The sequence below is a fragment of the Crinia signifera genome, chromosome 2 (genome assembly GCF_055691185.1).
Source record: "Crinia signifera chromosome 2, ASM5569118v1, whole genome shotgun sequence".
NCBI classification, from domain to species: Eukaryota; Metazoa; Chordata; class Amphibia; order Anura; family Myobatrachidae; genus Crinia; species Crinia signifera.
Window position 1 is genome coordinate 371,870,164 of NC_139218.1, and position 19,776 is coordinate 371,889,939.

Here is a 19,776-nt window from a genome sequence, read left to right on the forward strand (position 1 = left end):
ACATTATTACATTATTTTTTTCTTTGTGGTTTCAAGCTCATCAAACTCCATTTTCTTCTCCTTTATGGACTGGGCACTTTGCTCTAAGACGTCCTCCTTTCCAGTCTCAATAATGTCATCACTTGGCTTGAACTGGTCCCAGCGAGCCTTAAATTTCTCTATGTCTTGGATGTAAGCATTCACCCTGGACATCACATTCTGCTTCATTATTTCAATCTGAAAGGAGGAGGTAATAAAAAAAAGGAAGAAAAAAAACGTATGTCAGCCAAATTTTCATAAGCAGTTTCATTAAAAAGAGAAAAAGCTGGTTATGATTTACTAATACAGGTTGAGTATTCCTTATTCAGCTATCAGTTATCCAAATGATTCTGTAAACCCTACTGTAGTTTCCAGAATGTACTTTTTTTTTGTAGCTACAAGTACGACTAGGGACACCTGTAACTGGCACTACTGGGGACATGATCTGTAACTGGCACTACTGGGGACATGATCTGTAACTGGCACTACTGGGGACATGATCTGTAACTGGCACTACTGGGGACATGATCTGTAACTGGCACTACTGGGGACATGATCTGTAACTGGCACTACTGGGGACATGATCTGTAACTGGCACTACTGGGGACATGAACTGTAACTGGCACTACTGGGGACATGATCTGTAACTGGCACTACTGGGGACATGATCTGTAACTGGCACTACTGGGGACATGATCTGTAACTGGCACTACTGGGGACATGATCTGTAACTGGCACTACTGGGGACATGATCTGTAACTGGCACTACTGGGGACATGATCTGTAACTGGCACTACTGGGGACATGATCTGTAACTGGCACTACTGGGGACATGATCTGTAACTGGCACTACTGGGGACATGATCTGTAACTGGCACTACTGGGGACATGATCTGTAACTGGCACTACTGGGGACATGATCTGTAACTGGCACTACTGGGGACATGAACTGTAACTGGCACTACTGGGGACATGATCTGTAACTGGCAATACTGCGGACATGATCTGTAACTGGCACTACTGGGGACATGATCTGTAACTGGCACTACTGGGGACATGATCTGTAACTGGCACTAAATATGTGCAAGAAAATGACTGCTTGGCATTCAAATTCAGTACCTGACATTGTACACAAACTTTGTTTCATGTTTTGAAACCTTGTTTCATGCACAAATAAAATATATTTGTGTGTATTTAATGCGTTTGATGTGTTTATACAACATAAATGCAAGATACCTCATTCAAATATGAAAATATTCCGTAATAGGGAATAATCCATTATCCAAAATTCTTCTGGTCCTGAGCATTTTGGATAAGTGATACTCAACCTGTACAGACTAACTCTTAATATTAATTGCTCTTAAATCCTGTGTTATAATTGCCTTAACACTCATAGATACCCTGATGTGTTTCACACAGAAGAAACTTATGTCAGGGTAGGACTCAGTCATCTTAATCACCATATACAAGTTCTCTCCATCACAGAAGCTATTTTATAAGATATCTCGACACATTATTTGGAATCATCTTTTCATCACCTTTAGAGCGTCATGTCAATACTTCATATTTGACATTTGTTTAATACATCAATTTATGACTGTACAGGTTGAGTATCCCTTATCCGAAATGCTCGGGACCACAAGCATTTTGGATAAGGGATGTTTACGGTTTTCAGATATATATATTTTTTTAACATACTTAACTGGTTCCCCAATGGTCCCACGGCATACCCCGGCGTCTTCTGCGTCCACGGCAGCCTTCGTTATCTTCTTCAGCGGTCCCAGGGGTGCATTGAGCGAGTTTGCAGGCGAGTGACGTCACCGGTGCACCCACGCAATGCACTCTTGGGACCACTGAAGACGCCGAAGAAGCTCCTGAAGGCCGCCTTGGACATCGGGGACTTGGTAAGTATGAAAAAAGGGGCAGGGAGGGCAATCCAAAATATTTAAAAAAAAATTGGGGAATATTTTGGATAAGAGATCTCCGGATACGGGAGACTCGCCCTGTACTACACATTCTCTGTCAACTTTTTCTTTTTTTCCCCATATACTACGGCGAGGATTTACCCCCACTGAAAAGTGAATTCTTACACCTAAAGTACCATTTGAATATTTCACTCTCATCTACACAAGGAACATATTGTATATTTTGTTTATAGTTTATAGCGCCTGTGATTGTATCCAACGTTCGCTTCTTTTGTATGGTTTACGTGCAGGAGTTAGAGGTGTAACACCTTTTTTAGAACATTGGAGACATACTTAGGCTGGTCTTTGGTGCAACGTTTAGAGATACATAAATTCATCGGATTTTTTGCTAGTGCACAGTGGTAGAAAGTCACAGACCAAAGTATATGACACCGCTTTCACATGGCAAACCCTTCTCTAACCCGGTATTTGAAAAGGTTTCTGCAATGGGTCTGAGCAAGCTAAACCCCTTTCACATCGCAGTGTGGAGCCAGTTTATTACTGGGTTATTACCGGGTTGATGCCTTTCACACTGAACCCGGTTGACCCGTAGACAACAGTGTATTGTCATTTGTAATGGACTTTTATGGCTCAGATATTTGTATTACAGCTAAAAATATACCTGTTTGTTGATGATTATGTACTGGACCAATTACAAATGTCTTTAGTTATATATTAGAGAATCCTTTACAGTGCCGGTGACTTGTCTGGTAATGTCTGCCTCCCCTCCTCATCAGTCCATGTTGCTATAACTGTATGTTCTGTAGTGTAGGACTATGCCAGCAATGCTTCTCCACTACTCCCAATGCTATTTCTCTTGTTTCCTGATTCAAGATAGTGTCATCAGGCAGAGAGACAGCCAATCACCTTTTGTGGCGCAGTCATGTGTTCAAAATAGCGAGTCTGAGGCTTTCGCACTGCAAAATGGATTGGCTTTCAACCATGTAGGATACCTCTTTTAACACGGTTTGAATTACAGAGTGAGCACCTCTCACACAGCTCCAGCACTCGCCGGATCCCCTCCGCTGGCAAGAGCTCGGCGTAGTAATCCCTGCCCGTCTCCGCTTCAGGGAGACGGGCAGGGTTAGGAGGGGTGCGGGGACCAGCAGGGAGTGACGGGGAGGCGGCAGAAATCTCTGTTTGAATGGGGTGCACCAGCATCTCGTGCGCACCCCCTTTCGGCGGATGATGGGGGATGGTGAGTCGATCGCTAGAATGAGCTGCGCTAAATCTGTACTAAGTTTTTGACCCGGTATTTTGACTATGGAACTTTCACACTGCAGCTAGAACCGGGTTGACATGCTTGAAAAATCGGCAATATACCGAGTTATAGCTGCGGTGTGAAAGGAGTTAGTAAGGGTCAGTCTGGTGGCATATAAACAATGGGATCGTGATACATAAGGGGGCTCTTATGGCAAACAAGAGTCATTTGGAGAATATGCCATAAAAAAGGGGGGCATGTGGAGCGAACTACTGGTGTATAGGTGCATGTGGCTGCTCGAATAACCCGTAAAGGCGCATGTGAAATGGTCTGATGACAATAAAGGGGCAGGCGGAGGGATCTGGTGATATATAAAGCAGCATACCCACAATGCTTATACCAGAAGATTTTTTTTAAATGGATGTAACCCTATTGAAGTTTTGCTCATCTTCTAATCAAGCCAGCAATGTAAAAATGGTAAAACTAATACCCAGTGACATTTAGAGGTAAATTTAATAAAGCTTCTCAAAATAAAGAGTCAGATTCTATATTTTCTCTATTGCATTGTAGAAAATGATTGCTATAATCTGATTGGTTGCTAAGATGCAATAGAGAAAATATAGAATTGGCAACATCACCTTTTCATTTTTAGAACCTTCAGTGAATGGACCCCTTAGTTCCGGCACAAGCACACAATGGGGTTTATTCTAGTTCATTCTTTCTGACAAAATCCTTCTTAGATGGACAAAACCATGTGCACTTCAGGGGGGCAGATGTAACATGTGCAGAGAGAATTAGATTTGGGTGAGGTTTTTTTTGTTTCTGTGCAGGGAAAATACTGACTGCATGATTTTACACTGCAATATAGATCTCACTTTGAAGAAAAACCCCACCCAAATCGAATTCTCTCTGTACAAGTTACATCTGCCCCACCCGCAGTGCACATGGTTTTGTCCATCTAAGAAGGATTTTGTCAGAAAGAATGAACTAGAATAATCCCCAATGAGAGACAGGGAATCACTTACTTGCTCTTTGACCATGAGCTGATAACTTTCCATCATTAGTTCAAACTTGTCCCACTTGGCTCTGAGATTACTAATTGTATCTAAGCCGCCCCCAGCCACGGAGCGCAGCAATCTGTTCTTATCTTCCGCTTCCTTAAATAAAGGCAGAATCTGAAAACAAAAAATCAGCAATTCACACATTTTTAGTATTAACTTTATTGCATCACTAAAATATAAAAAAAAATGATATAGGGGGTCTTTACTGTGGACAAAGTTTGCTTTGCTCGGATGCGAATTCGGGCAACACTCCATTGTTCCTACTTATGTCTGCTAAATAATGAATTGTAAGTGTAAAACATGATCTACAGGAATTCATTTGGGAATAAAAAGTTATTGCCTTATGCACAGCGCAGATGTATTCCTATAATAATGTGATCTGTTGCTATGGGCAAAATCTATCTCCATTGAGAGACAACAAGTGTCTCACTTGCCATCCTCGGCTTCTTCCTGCTTTGTTGTCATGTTTGTTTGTTATAACTGCCCTCAGGTACATTATTGGGTACTTGTTTCCTAGCAAGGCGCCCAGTACGCATTTAGCGTATGCACCGTAGTGAAATCGCATTGCATTATATGCCGCGTTATAGTAGCATGATCTGATCTCAGTGCACCAAATGCAATGCGATGCGATGCGATATTTCATTGTACAAACACCCATGCCACAAGATGTGATGGTTGCTTACAATTAGATGTGACATGTGATGTGTGCATAGTATGAGATGTGTATGAGAACGCGCCGACGTGGATAGTGGGGGTATGAAAAGGTCGGAGGACGCTTTCCGCCGCCGCTCGCCACGCTTCGGTGTGGCGTTGATACTGGGGTTGACGCTAAACAATGGCATAGGTGCAGGTGCTTACAATTGTAAGCACCTGCACCTATGCCATTGTTTAGCGGTGCAGGTGCTTACAATATTGTCTAGCAGAAATTGCTTAGCTTAGATAGACTGTGCAGGCAAGAACATTTTTACTAGATCAGAGACTATCATTGCTAATACCATGTTCTCACTGCCAGTGAGAAATACATGGTTTTTCCCCGCCCCGTTCTCACTGCAAGGCAAATTCCCGGGTGAAGAAGTTCTACCCAGTAATTTGCCTTTTAACACAGGTTTTTCTGCAGTGTGAACGGGTCAACCTGTGCCTGCATACCCGGATCTCAAACACGGGTAAAAAGAAGGGTTTTACCCGTGTAGGAGATCCGGGTATGAGACCCATTCACACTGCAGAAAAACCTGTGTTAAAAGGCAAATTCACAGGTCAACATGGTAGACCCGGGAATTTGCCTGCAGTGAGAACAGGGTATTAGACAAAATGCTTAGTCAAAATCTCCAGTGCATCTAGCAAAAATCTCTCCCAAAATTGCTTAGTCAAAATTGTCCATTAGTCAAAATCTCCCCGGGTGTACACCCCTTTAGAACATGTAACGAATGTAGTCAGAACACTATTACCATGCTGTGGAATAATCTCGAGGTTGATTATAAATTACAGGGTTAAAGATTACATTGTTTCTAACAGCAACCACAGCAGTCAATATTTACATTATATCATCGTTATTATGGTTCATAATGGGATTTCCTTGTTTGCAAGATTCTTTCTAAACCACAAACCCCAGATCGTGACAGAACAAAGACCATCATCAAACTTGTTATGTTTGAGGCCACAGTACATATTAATATCTAAGGTTTATGATTGGCTGCATTACAGGAACTCCAGTTGTGAAGTTTAAACCACAATGGTGGAAACACTTAACTATGGCACGGACACTCCGGGTTGGGTGAGGGAACACACAGGAGACAACGATACAATGTAATCCTCACCTCGGGTTTGCGCAGTTTCAGTTGGCCGTGTTTCATGTTGGCCTCCCCAATCTCTTCCACGCTCTGGGGGCGGCTGGACAACACCTCCATCCCCTCTGTCACAAAGCTATCAATCTCATGCAGGTGAGCTGCAGACACAAGGATGGGAAACACGTGAATTGTTTTTTTTCTTCTAGATATATATATATTTTATTAAATTCCAAATTGCACCCGGAGAGAGGCCGCAGACACTTGCCTAGGAACCCTTATTTTTTATAATGCTTTGCCCCCAAATAGAGGCAGATTGTCAATCAGGCTGCAGCTTGCGGGCAAACATAGGAGATGGACATAAACCATCTCTGTATTAGACTTGGTTCCGGGCTAGAGGATAAACCATGTTTAGGTGCACAATACCATGGTCAACCACCAGTGGTGCCAGTTAGACATCTAAACTTGGTAGACTGCATTTAAATAGACAGTGACCCTAGATCGACGCAAGTGATGGATCGACGGGAATGTGGTTGACAGTAGCAAAGGTTGACACGAGTCTATGGTGTTTTTTTGTTGCCGAATGTCAGAGGGGTCCCCATGGAAACTGTATATGTGCACAGTGTCCTCTCGCATGACTTGCTACGCTAAGCACATTATTATAATCCAACTTCATGGGTGCATACACACTGTACAATTTTTTTGACCAACTTTTTTGACCAATTCCGTTCGTTTCGGCCATTCTAAACTAAATTGGTCAAAATATCTTTGCGACGAACGATGATGCGCATACCCGCCAGTTGTTCATCAAGATTGTTCGTCAACTGTGCAAGAAGCTCAATTTGGATAGCTTTCAAAAAGAGCCTAGAAACTGTAGCTAGATCTTTCGTCTTTCGTCAATATCTTTCGTCCAGGACACTGGGTTCAAGGGAAATGTCTTTCAACAAAATTGGTCAAAAAAAATTGTACAGTGTGTATGCACCTTAAGTCCACTTGGTAATAAAGTAGGAACCAAGTGGACCGGCACCAAACAAAAATATGAAAAACTTGTGTCGACCTTGCTACTGTCATCCACGTTCCCATCGATCCTTCACTTGCGTCCATCTGGCGTCACTGACTATCTAGATGCCGTAGAACCCTAGTGGTCACCGATGGTATTGTCGACCTAAACATGGTTGATCTGCTGTCCGGATATGATCAGGCTTATAGTGCGGCAGGTGATCATATTAATAGAAGATTGGGCATATTTATTAACAATATGGAAGCTCAACATGTAGTGCTCGGACTGGCTGAACAGCCAATCACAGGAATCGGGATTAAATAATGCTCAATCCTGATTGAGCATTATTTAATCCCATTCCCCACATTGATTTAATTGGGAGGAGCAGGTGGAGGCAGTGGGTGGGTGTTGCACCGGGCGGTGATGTGTCGGGCGGCTGAGCTTCTTAAGTGGAGCTGGGATCGGGCTGTGAGAGGGTTCCGCCGGCTTCGGTGGTACAGCAGTGCGGCCTGCGCAGCGTGACCTATGACCTAATCACGCTGTGCTGGCCGCACGCCAGGGCTAGGAACAGCCTGGCAGCATCTGAGCAAGTACTCAGACGCTGCCCGGCATTAGACTGTGCAATTGAAATCCAGGATCCGGACGATCCCGATCGCGGAATTGGCCACACTAATAGGAGTCCTAGGCCGTTTAAGCTTACAACAGTGTGAAATGCACATTATAAAAAGTAGAATTATCCCCCACTAAAAAATACAAAATGTGGATGTCCTGGATCAGATTCATTTTTCTTACTTACCTTGGATAGATTTTTTTAACGATATTAAAAGAGCATCAAACAGCTTCTGAATGAGATCATCTATAACCGCCTTCACGGGATTGCAATGAATGGTCATGCAGTCAATCTTTATAACGCTGGCAAAATAAATGGAAAGGAATTGTGCAGGGGCATTAATCCACATTAGCCACCATTAGTAAACGTTCTACATGGGAGGACTGAGAAAGACTGGACCACATCGGCGCTTAACTTACATTTGTTTCAAGTTCTGCTAAAAGTTACCTGGCTTGTTCTCATGTACCCCGCACAACCAATACAGAATAAACACAGATGCAGCACACAATGCCAGAGGGACAGCACCAGTGGAATTTTGAATTTGGAGCCAGCCGCAAGCCAATTGTAACTTGCGGACTGGCAGCCAAATAGGTGTGGCCTCAGCGGCAGCTTATGATTAGCTGCCAGACTGCAAGCTCCAATTGGCTATAAACCTGGAATACCACTGGTGCTGTCCTATGCCTACCTGCGCCAGACTCCTTCCTTTGTACTGTGGTCCCAGCCCACTGCAGTTGTGCCTAGGTAAGCCAGCTGATGTCCTGTGGCCTTGTGCCTGGACAGGCAACTGGAGCCCAGAACAGTATGTTGTGGGGACTGCCAGAAAAGGCAGATGTTTATATTTTTTTGTGTACTGTCCTAAATGTTTCCTATGGAAAAGACAAGTTATATATTATTATATATTATTATTATAATAATTATTATTAAACAAATTTCACAAGTCTTAGGAACTATTACCTAAGACTTGTGTGCGCATCTACATGTGGTAGGAAATATAGATTGTAAGCTCCGATGGTGCAGAGACGGATGTGAACATACAAATATTCTCTGGAAAGCGCTGCGGAATATGTGTGCGCTATATAAGAAACTGTTAATAAATAAATATACAGGTTCTCTCGCAAATCACTCGTGTCAGGATTCATTGTGCTTCCTGTACAGATTACTTCAAGACTAAAGGTCCCTACATACTGGGCGTGTATAGACAACAATGATTGGGGGGGGGTTGTGCATACACAGAGCGATTTTTGCCCTTCTCAGCGATTTTTCCAGGGGAGGACGACTTCCATAGCATGACGCTATGGAAAGCCATCCACCTTGTCGCTCATCTGCTGGTTATACCAGCAGACGGGTTGGGATCATTTGGTCTATTGCATTATGGTCGAAAGTCATTAGGTCGAATCCATTAGGTCGACATGCTAAAAGGTCGACATGACTCTAGGTCGACATGGGAAAAGGTCGACATGATTCTAGGTCGAAAGGTCATTAGTTCGACAAGGTCATTAGTTCGACATTGTCTATGTCGACATTCACAAGGTCGACATGGGGTTTTTCACTGTTTTTTTACCTGAATGTCAACACAGTCGACATGGACACAGTTTAAAGTGCACTGCATCCCCTCGCATCGCTCGCTGCGCTCGCGATGCGTCGGGCACGGTGCCTCGCTACGCTCGGCACACTATTTTATTCTCCCACCACGCCCTAGTGGATGGTAGGGCATGAAATACCGCCTGTCGGCACATGTTGGCTCAAAAAACAGTGAAAAACTCCATGTCGACCTTGTGAATGTCGACATAGACAATGTCGAACTAATGACCTTGTCGAACTAATGACCTGTCGAACTAATGACCTTTCGAACTAGAATCATGTCGACCTTTTCCCATGTCGACCTAGAGTCATGTCGACCTTTTAGCATGTCGACCTAATGGATTCGACCTAATGACTGTCGACCATAATGCAGTAGACCAAATGACCGCATCCCCAGCAGACGAGCGGCTCCCGCCGGTGATTATGCAGGAGCGCGTAACAGCGCTCACTGCTGCCCCCTACACACTGGGCGGCTTTCCGGCTCAAAGCCGCTCAAACGGGTAAACTGAGCTGCCTCCAGCTCAAAGTCTCCCAGTGCGTATGGGCCTTTATTCCCGCCAGGCTCTGTTGAATCTGGCTTCTTAGGCAGATTCTCTTGCAACGCACTCTGTTGTACTTCCTGTATAGATTACACGTGGCTCACTTCCACACCACATGGTGTACTGAGGCTAGGTGTTTGGGGACAAATCTGTATTTTTAAAATGCTATTTTTTTTTGCTGACAATTTTCTATGCACCAATGTTCCACAGAAGCAGAACTAATGTAGCTTTCAGAGTCCCAACACACTGGGAAAACCTTCTGAAGAGAGACACACAGCGCCACATACGGCAGCAATAACAGAAAATAAAATAAAAAATACCTTGGAAGGCGTTCAGCATCTTTCCCCCTGGCTTTTAGCGCTTTAAAGTTTTTCTCCCAGTCACTCACGTCATGCAAATGTTTTTCAATCAGGGAATCCACGTCGATTTGACCGATCACAACCCAATCCTAGCAACATATCAGCAACAGCTGGTTTGATAATATTCTTTTTCATTCAGTTACATCAAAAATAGATGCGGAACAAATGGTTTGAGACAGGCATGTCCAAACTATGGCCCTCCAGCTGTTGTGAAACTACAAGTCCCATCATGCCTTGCCACAGTTTTGCTATTAGGGAATGCTAAAACTATGGCAAAGCATGCTGGGATGTGTAGTTTCCCAACAGCTAGAGAGCCAGTGTAATGATCCGCACAGAGAGGACAGTGATTAGTAATCACCGACTGAGACGACTGCTGCATTTTCCGTACACTAGAACAAAATGCCAGAACAATTTAACAAGTCGGCTTCATTAATACAATGGGTTATATGTAATAGGACACAATTTTCAGGAATCAGCGCCACCTGTACCTAAAATGGCAAAAATCTAATAGGGCCCTACGCACGGGAGAGATTTGCTGAGCGTTCTAAGCGATGCTAGCTCGCTCTGCAAGATATCTCAGCACACAGCTACATATGGAGTGCCTCCTGGCCACTCCGTCGGACAGGAACGCTTCAGGGAGACTGGCAGGGTAAATGGGGGCTGCGGGGGAGCAGCAGGGAGCCGGCGGAGGGCTCCGTCAGAACGGGGCGCGCAAGCGTCTCGTGCAAATGCGCCCGCTTCTGGCAGATGGCGCACAGCTCTCTAATGAGAGCTGCTCCAACTGTATGTATCTGAGCCAGTGTTCTCCAGTGAAAGCACTGGCTCGGACAACAGAGATTAGCATGCTGGATATTAATCACTGGGGCCTTTTTAAATTTTCAGACCATGGGGGGGGGGGGGGGGGGCTTCATACAGATCGACCATGAGCAGGTATGTGTATATCCCATCAATATGGAATATATATCTGGCCTATTGGGAGGGGGGGGGGGGTACATTGCTAAACAAGTATATATAAATATTGGGACCTATTTAATAACTCTCTAAATATGCTGTAGCCCATATTATTGAAGCCATCTGCAATAATAAGACTAATTGAAGGGACTAGACCTTGGGTTACTGTGCGTTAAAGAACATGTGCTCAGCCGGCACAAATAACAGAATCTGATCACTGTGGCTCACAGCCGACGGCTCAGAGATCACATGTTCAGGAGACAAATCACCATTGGCCAGAGACAATTGTGCAGCCGCTGCAGAGAAACCTACAGACAGTGCTGCTTCGACGTCACGGCGTCATTCATATTATGCAAGTGGCTCTACATAATGACAAGGTGGCAGTGGCCTAGCTACTGCCAGCCATGGAAATGTGCGGTACATGTACACTGCATGGCCAGCTGTAAATGCCAGGCAAAACCAATTGAAATGCAGAGCGCACCTTGAATCGATCTTTGGCAGCAGATAACCGTCTGAACAAATCCTCTGCTTTACTGAACACTGTGATGAAGCCGTTTGCATTCCTCTCCGGCATCACTGAGAAGATGGGCTCTTCTCCAGGCTGGCTCAGTCCTCTGAACTGGTGCGGAATAGAAATAAACCTTTTCATATCCCTGTAATACTTGGCCCGGATTTCTTCATATGGAGGTTTAAACTGTAATCTTCCCTGCCTGTAGGAAAGAATTGCTATCGGTGATTACCACCATCATCATCATCTTCTGCTATTTCTGCATCTGTATCGGTAAATAAGAAGCCGCTTACTTAAAGGTTAGATCAATAGCGATTTCTGGGAGATTTTCGTTAAGTGCCTCTAGGCCCATCTGGTACTGATGCTCGAGAGCCTTGTATAGCTGATGATCCCAGTGCTGGCGCCAAGCCTTCATGTCACTCGGCCGTATGCCCTAAAATCCCAAATAAATGCCTACAGTCAGCAATAAAAGGCATCTGCTGCACTAAAACTATAAGGCATGCTGTACACATGCACACACACAAAAGGCATACAATACAACTGCAAAGGAGCATAAAAAAGCTAATAGTAAATAAAGCAAAAGCTAATATGCTGTGCAAACGTATAAAAAATCCATCTGTTCGTGGTGCGCCGTGCCAGCGACTTCACAACTTGTACAAAGCTAATGGTTCTAAAAAATATGCAGGTGAATGTGCTGTACTAAAACTAAGTACTTAGAGCAGTGGCGTAACTACAATTCAGGCGCCCCCCCCCCACTAAAATTTGTGCGCCCCCAGCTCCACCCTCCCCCATTAACTGCTGTATCTTCCGCCACACTGACGATCCGTTGCGGCCCCAGCTTCCTGGACCTGCTGTCTGCAGTCCCGGTGCTCATGCTCCTCCTGTTAGAATGTCATTTGGAAAATGGCCAACGCCTTACAGCAGATCATTATTTAGGATGCAAGAGGAGGTCTAGCACCCTTAATAACTGTCTGCTGTGAAGGGGTGGCCATTTTACAAGTGACATTGTAACAGGAAGAGCAGGAGCACCGGGACTGCAGACAGCAGGAAGCTCTGCTGGTCCCGGCGAGCCAGCAGCAACAGATTCGGCAGTGGCCCCATTAACAATAGCTTCCGCAGACCCCACGGTGCCCAAACTTACCTAGCGCCTCCAAGCCACCGCGGGGGTCTGCGGGGGTCTGCGGAGCTATTGTTACGCCACTGACTTAGGGCCTCATTCAGTCCTCATCAAACGGGGCCGAATTTGGACAGATTTGGTGGGGGTCTGTGAAAGCCCTCTGTGCAAACGCCTTTGGCGAGTATCACACTGGTCAAGGCATTTGCACTGACAGGGGGTGGCAGTAGGGGAATGCCCAGTGTTTTATGGGCGCCCACATGAAAACGGTGGGCGTTCCCCTGGGTATGCAGGTGGGCCAATGCCTGCATAAAGCGGGGGGCTGATGTCATATGACGTCAGCACCCAACACCTTTGCGGTACACAGAAATGAAATGGCAGCCAGGCTGTGCTGTAAGCAAGCATTTCGCTGTGTATCGAAGCGGAGGCACTTCAGCGATGCAGGCACATTGTGGGGAGGGACCAGGCATGCAGGGCGGCAATGCACAGGGCATCACGGCCGAATGTCAACAAGCCAAAGCCTTTTATGTGGACACGCCCCCTTTTCCCGCCTGGCGATATGGAGACGGGCAAAAGAAAGCGGGCCAGGGTCACGGCTGTCAGGACAGATCAACAGTCATGACCCTGGATTGAATTGACGTTGAGCGATTATCGGAAGACTGCTAAAGGAAGTGGCCTTCCTGGGATCGCAAAATGACTTAGGGGGAGGTGACGGGGAAGTGGTTCTTAAAACACAGACATGATTGGCCCATTTTAGGGGCATGTAGTTTGCAGTAACTGGGATCCTGGACACACTGTTTATAGGTCCAGCGACCAAGAGGCTACGGCTCTGCATATAGCATGCGGCAATGTACGCAGCTGTATGTGATGACTGCAGGGGACATTTACACGTTTTGGGCTTGGTTACTTTTGTACACAGATCGCTAACTCCGTAGCTTGCTAATTGGCAGATGGAGTTGGAAATAAGCCCACGTCTGAATTAGCCCATAGTTATTACCCAAAACCACGGTCAGTTTTGTGCCCATTATCGATTGTGTGACAGTGATGCCTTCTCTCTAGAAAATTCAATGATGCCAGATACCTGATATTCAAGACTGGAGAACACACTGCGCATTTCCACAAGACCGTCTTTCCACCGCTGCTGTTGACGGAGCAAATCAATGTTCATGAAAGAAACCACCTGTTGAAAGAAGAAGTTTTCAAATTGTATTTCAATTTACTACAATTAGTCATGATAGTGGGGGTATGAACAGGTCGGAAGGATGTGTACCGCGTCCGCTCGCCAGGCTTCGGGCTGATGTGGATAGCGGGGGTGTGCTATATTGCATCGCATGCAAATTGTATGAAAATCGCATGCGATTTGGAGACTATGCAATTTGCATACGAAGCAGTGGCTCCGTGAAAATACACAAATACCCAATAAAAAACACGTTCGATATGCAGTGTACTAAAAAATTTCTGCTCAAGGGGGTGAGGTATTGGACCCCCCAGATATATCAGTGTACCCCGCCCCAAGATTTATGTTGCCAGCCCAGCCTAAGGGAGAAACAACATACTGAGACCACACAGGGAGAAACAAGCCCTCCTATGGACATCTACTCATTCATTACTTCTAACTATGTAGCCTAGTAACACCCCATACATCCCATGTACCTTATCACAGAAGTCCGTGTGTTTCTTCCTAAGCTTCCGGTTTTCAGTAGAGAGTTGCTCGGATGCACTTTGGAGCTTTTCGATGTAACTTTGCAGCTCTTTAGGGTTGTCCCACTTTATGGACATTTTTTGACCTTTTTCGCCCTCTCTAGAATTCTAGCAGAAAATAAGATTGCGATAAAACTCCTCCACGTTATGTGACAATTGCAATATCACACACACAGGAACACTATGCATAAAACAGATCAGTAGCCTCGCAGGACTGTACATCTGCAGCTTACCTTAATGATTTGCTCAAACGCCAGCGCAGACTTTAACATCATAGGCCTCTGGCTTTGAATCATCTGCTGGTCTATTGTGTTGTAGAAATGAGCAACCTAAGACAACAGTAAATATATTATATATATAAAAAAAAAAAAAGACACAGACAGACAGACAAACAGAATAAATAGTGGACCGATATATATGAACCTTACTCTATACACAGGTTTGGTTCAGTGTTACCATGACTGCAGTTGTGATAAACAGTACAGTGTGACGGATCAGAAGAATTTGCTACCTCTGTAGAGTTGTCACATCTTACGCTGTATAGGTGTTCAAATACCATTCCCTCACCCACCCAGATATTGCAATCACAATGAGACAGTACATACACGAGAGGTCATAGTGCTGAGAAGAGAGGGTAAGAAATGACATCCTACAGTATATCAGCATTACACTCAGATACCTGCTTCAGAATCACCGCCTGCTTGTAGAATTTCTGCGCTGTTTTGGCAGCTTGTTGGATCTTGGCCGGAATGACCAATCCGAGCGCTGACAGCTGCCGGACCTCTCGTAGGAGAGTTACCAAGCGGTCAGAATAGTGGATTTTTAATTCTCCGTTGGAGTGGTCCAGTTCCATAACCTGGCTGTTTGGTTGAATGCTGTCAATGAAACGTAATGACACAAAGTAGTAGATAGGACATCAGAATTCAGAAGTAGCAGCTACATAGACATATACAGTAGCAATAGTCATTTGTGCTGACAACGGGTTCCCTTATACCAGTACTGCATATCACTACAGCAAAGTAATAGGATTTAAAAGACAGAACACAGAACCAGCTGTGGCCACAGGAAGGGATTCTATTGTCTTATAGAGGTCATGTGCTTGTCTATCTCTGATATACGACACAATTAAAGCAAACTGAAATAAATAAAAAAAATACCAACCAGAACCCTGATTCTGGATTGGATAGTCCTGACTGAATCTCTTGTGACCAGTCACTGAATTGTTCTTGTTCATATTCTCTGAACTGCTCCAGAAGTTCTCCAGCATCTTTTTGAAAGGACTGAAATCCAGACAGATCTGACAGAAGGGTCTCAGCGATCCTCACGGAATCCTCCACCTACAGAATACAATGAGGGAGCAGCGATGAGGCAGTGTACACAGAATACAATAAGGAAGCAGCGTCCACAGAATACATTGAGGAAGCAGCGATGAGGCATTGTACACAGAATACAATAAGGAAGCAGCGTCCACAGAATACATTGAGGAAGCAGCGATGAGGCATTGTACACAGAATACAATAAGGAAGCAGCGTCCACAGAATACATTGAGGAAGCAGCGATGAGGCATTGTACACAGAATACAATAAGGAAGCAGCGTCCACAGAATACAATGAGGAATCAGCAATGAGGCAGTGTCCACAGAATACAATAAGGAAGCAGCATCCACAGGATACATTGAGGAAGCAGCGATGAGGCAGTGTATACAGAATACAATGAGGGAGCAGCGATGATGCAGTGTACACAGAATACAATGAGGGAGCAGCGATGATGCAGTGTACACAGAATACAATGAGAAAGCAGCGATGAGGCAGAGTCCATAGAATACAATGAGGAAGTGTCCACAGAGTACAATGAGGAAGCAGCAACGAGGTATTGTCCAAAAAATACAATGAGGGAGCAGCGATAAGGCAGTGTCCACAGAATACAATGAGGAAGCAGCGATAAGGCAGTGCCCAATGAATACAATGAGGAAGCAGTGACGAGGAAGTGTACACAGAATACAATGAGGAATCAGCAATGAGGCATTGTACACAGAATACAATGAGGGAGCAGCGATAAGGCAGTGTCCACAGAATACAATGAGGAAGCAGTGACAAGGCAGTGTCCAGAGAATACAATGAGGAAGCAGTGACAAGGCAGTGTCCAGAGAATACAATGAGGAAGCAGTGACAAGGCAGTGTCCAGAGAATACAATGAGGAAGCAGTAGCAATGCAGTACACAGAATACAGTAGCAAGCAGTGGTGATGAAGTGTATACAAAATACTATGAGGAAGCAGTAGCGATGCAGTGTATACTGTTCCTTACTGTGGTGGTGGTGGTGGTGGTGGTGATGATGATGATGCAGTATATACAGACTGCTATGAGGAAGCAGTGAGGATGCAGTGTAGACAGAGTACAGGAGGAACGAATGGGAGTGGTATCATGCACAGGACAAAGGGTAATAGAAAGCAGTTTTTAAGAACCAACTAGAAAAACAATACAATTGATGACGTACAACAATTATATGGCGTTGGAGGTGCCCCCAGGAATCAAGTACTAGTATACTTAAAAAGAAGAGAAACGGTGGTCCACAGAGAGTGGCAGCCGTTCGCAGAAAGGATTCCTTTTTGGAGGCACACTTTTAAATTATCAAAAATAATGTATAATGAATGAGTTAAAACTTAACTTTTAATTCCATTAAATCTAAAAAAAATTATGATAAATCTATAGAACCATATGAGGTATAATTATCATGTGAACAAAGAAATATATATGTATAATAAAGAATATTAACAATAACCACTGACATATATCATGCAACAGTTTATATATCAGTGGCAATAGGTGGTGTTATTTTTAAGGAAAGTAGGTAGCATACATATGCAATTTTAATCTTTAGATCCTTAAATAGGATAGCTGGTGACACATCCAGAGGTCAGTGTGTGACTGATCTGTATAGGAATAGTTTAAATAACTTTGAAAAGATATAATGCCCAATCACACAGGGCCCGTAGATATTAAATAGCCGTTGATTATAGAGAATATATATAATATTATTTTTGTTAATTGACGATATAATCAATCCGACAGGTATCCTCAAAAAGACGGGAAAAGTAAAAGTACAGTGGGTTTGAGATCAATTCTTTCTGCTGCCCGCCGTCTTCATGCAAATGAGCGGACGGAGGGTGAGAGAAGAATGCTTTAGTATCAGGGCTGACCTAACACCACGACAGAAGTGTCCTCTTTACACTTGCTTTTTTCTACCAGTGTATCAATTTCTTCTCTCACCCTCCGTCCGCTCATTTGCATGAAGACGGCGGGCAGCAGAAAGAATTGATCTCAAACCCACTGTACTTTTACTTTTCCCGTCTTTTTGAGGATACCTGTCGGATTGATTATATCGTCAATTAACAAAAATAATATTATATATATTCTCTATAATCAACGGCTATTTAATATCTACGGGCCCTGTGTGATTGGGCATTATATCTTTTCAAAGTTATTTAAACTATTCCTATACAGATCAGTCACACACTGACCTCTGGATGTGTCACCAGCTATCCTATTTAAGGATCTAAAGATTAAAATTGCATATGTATGCTACCTACTTTCCTTAAAAATAACACCACCTATTGCCACTGATATATAAACTGTTGCATGATATATGTCAGTGGTTATTGTTAATATTCTTTATTATACATATATATTTCTTTGTTCACATGATAATTATACCTCATATGGTTCTATAGATTTATCATACATTTTTTTAGATTTAATGGAATTAAAAGTTAAGTTTTAACTCATTCATTATACATTATTTTTGATAATTTAAAAGTGTGCCTCCAAAAAGAGAGTACAGGAGGAAGCAGTGATGATGAAGTGTACACAAAATACTATAAAGAAGCAGTAGCGATGAGTGTATACATTATACAATGATAAGTCATCTATGACGAAAGCTACACCTGAGATACCAAATCTCGGTCTATATGAGGAAGCAGTAGCGATGCAGTGTATACAAAGTATACCAAGGAAGCAGTGGTGATGCAGTTTGCATCACCACTGTTCCTTACTGTGGTGGTGATGATGATGATGCAGTGTATACAGACTGCTATGAGGAAGCAGAGAGGATGCAGTGTAGACAGAGTACAGGAGGAAGCAGTGGTGATGAAGTGTACACAATATACTATGAGGAAGCAGTAGCGATGCAGTGTGTACAGAATACAATGATAAGTCCACGATGACGAAAGCTACACCTGAGATACCAAGTCTCGGTCTATATGAGGAAGCAGTAGCGATGCAGTGTGTACAGAATACAATGATAAGTTCGCGATGACGAAAGATACACCTGAGATACCAAGTCTCTGTCTATATGAGGAAGCAGTAGCGATGCAGTGTATACAGAATACAATGAGGAGTCAGCGATGATGGAAGCAACGCCTGAGATTCCAGGGCTCAGCCCATACGTTTCCTACCTTCAGCTGGAGCTGCCGAACCCACACAATGTTGTTTACAACCTCAGGAAGGTTCTTGCCTGCGAGGGGTCCTGAGGAATCTCCGGGAGAGCCATGGCAGCGCATCTCATAGTCCGTCTGGATGTCTGCAAATTACACAATTACAACTCACACAATAGCAACAGTTCAATTGATTTGAGTATGTAATTGTACAAACCTCAGCTTTAGTTTTACTGCTCCTCATCTGTTCATATTATATGTCTCCTTTGGTACAGGCAAATGCCAGCATGGTCTTTGCCTTAGCTTTTCCTACGGCTAGTAGGATAGCACCAGCAATGAATTACATATTCTGGTTTTGTTGCTGCTGCTAGTACTACAATGTTGCTTTAATGCATAGCTAAATGATCACATTGCTGCTCAGAGGACACATATAGAATACAGTGTCCCAGCAGGCAGAGGGGCTAGCTTGTGTACATAATCTATGCAATTGGTTACAGTTTAAGATTCAAAAACTGGAAAAAAAGCCATCACCCTGTGTAATCCTGGCCACACCCTGGCAGCCTAGGCGTCTGCGTAGAGATCATGATGATGACGGAAGGGTTAGTGACAGCTTGTGTTACAAGTGCGAGAGTAGAAATGTGTCTTGCTCCATACAGAGTACTGTATAAAGTACAATACATGGGTTACAGATCTAGCAGGTCTAGGTTGCAATATATATATCTGAACACCTAGCCAAATTAAAAGGTGGGGTGCAAGGCATAGTGTACCCCGGGTCACTCTGTCAGGCGCCCCATTTGCCATTCGCCGTAGCACAGTGACATCACTGGCTCTCCCTTTGTGCAGAACCAGGCAGCCAGATTGAACATTTTGTCCCTCCTGGAACTGGTCATGTTGGGAGGTAAACACCCCCCGCCCCCCCCCCCCCCCCCATTATATGTGCCCCCAGGCACTACAAGG

General features: G+C 44.1%; 1 protein-coding gene across 3 annotated transcripts in view; it reads right to left on the reverse strand.

Moving 5' to 3' along the window:
• Positions 1–19,776, reverse strand: part of DYNC2H1 (dynein cytoplasmic 2 heavy chain 1) — a 324,861-nt gene that overhangs the window by 273,054 nt on the left and 32,031 nt on the right. For all 3 annotated transcript variants that reach the window (XM_083170072.1, XM_083170071.1, XM_083170070.1), the window contains exons 10-22: positions 18,841–18,965; positions 15,550–15,725; positions 15,068–15,263; positions 14,622–14,717; positions 14,341–14,496; positions 13,769–13,867; positions 11,867–12,006; positions 11,547–11,775; positions 10,076–10,203; positions 7,822–7,937; positions 6,059–6,186; positions 4,209–4,358; positions 11–216 (exon numbers count right to left, since the gene is read on the reverse strand). In XM_083170072.1, coding sequence (XP_083026198.1) covers positions 11–216; positions 4,209–4,358; positions 6,059–6,186; positions 7,822–7,937; positions 10,076–10,203; positions 11,547–11,775; positions 11,867–12,006; positions 13,769–13,867; positions 14,341–14,496; positions 14,622–14,717; positions 15,068–15,263; positions 15,550–15,725; positions 18,841–18,965 — 1,945 coding nt within the window. The remainder of the gene's footprint in view (positions 1–10; positions 217–4,208; positions 4,359–6,058; positions 6,187–7,821; positions 7,938–10,075; positions 10,204–11,546; positions 11,776–11,866; positions 12,007–13,768; positions 13,868–14,340; positions 14,497–14,621; positions 14,718–15,067; positions 15,264–15,549; positions 15,726–18,840; positions 18,966–19,776) is intronic.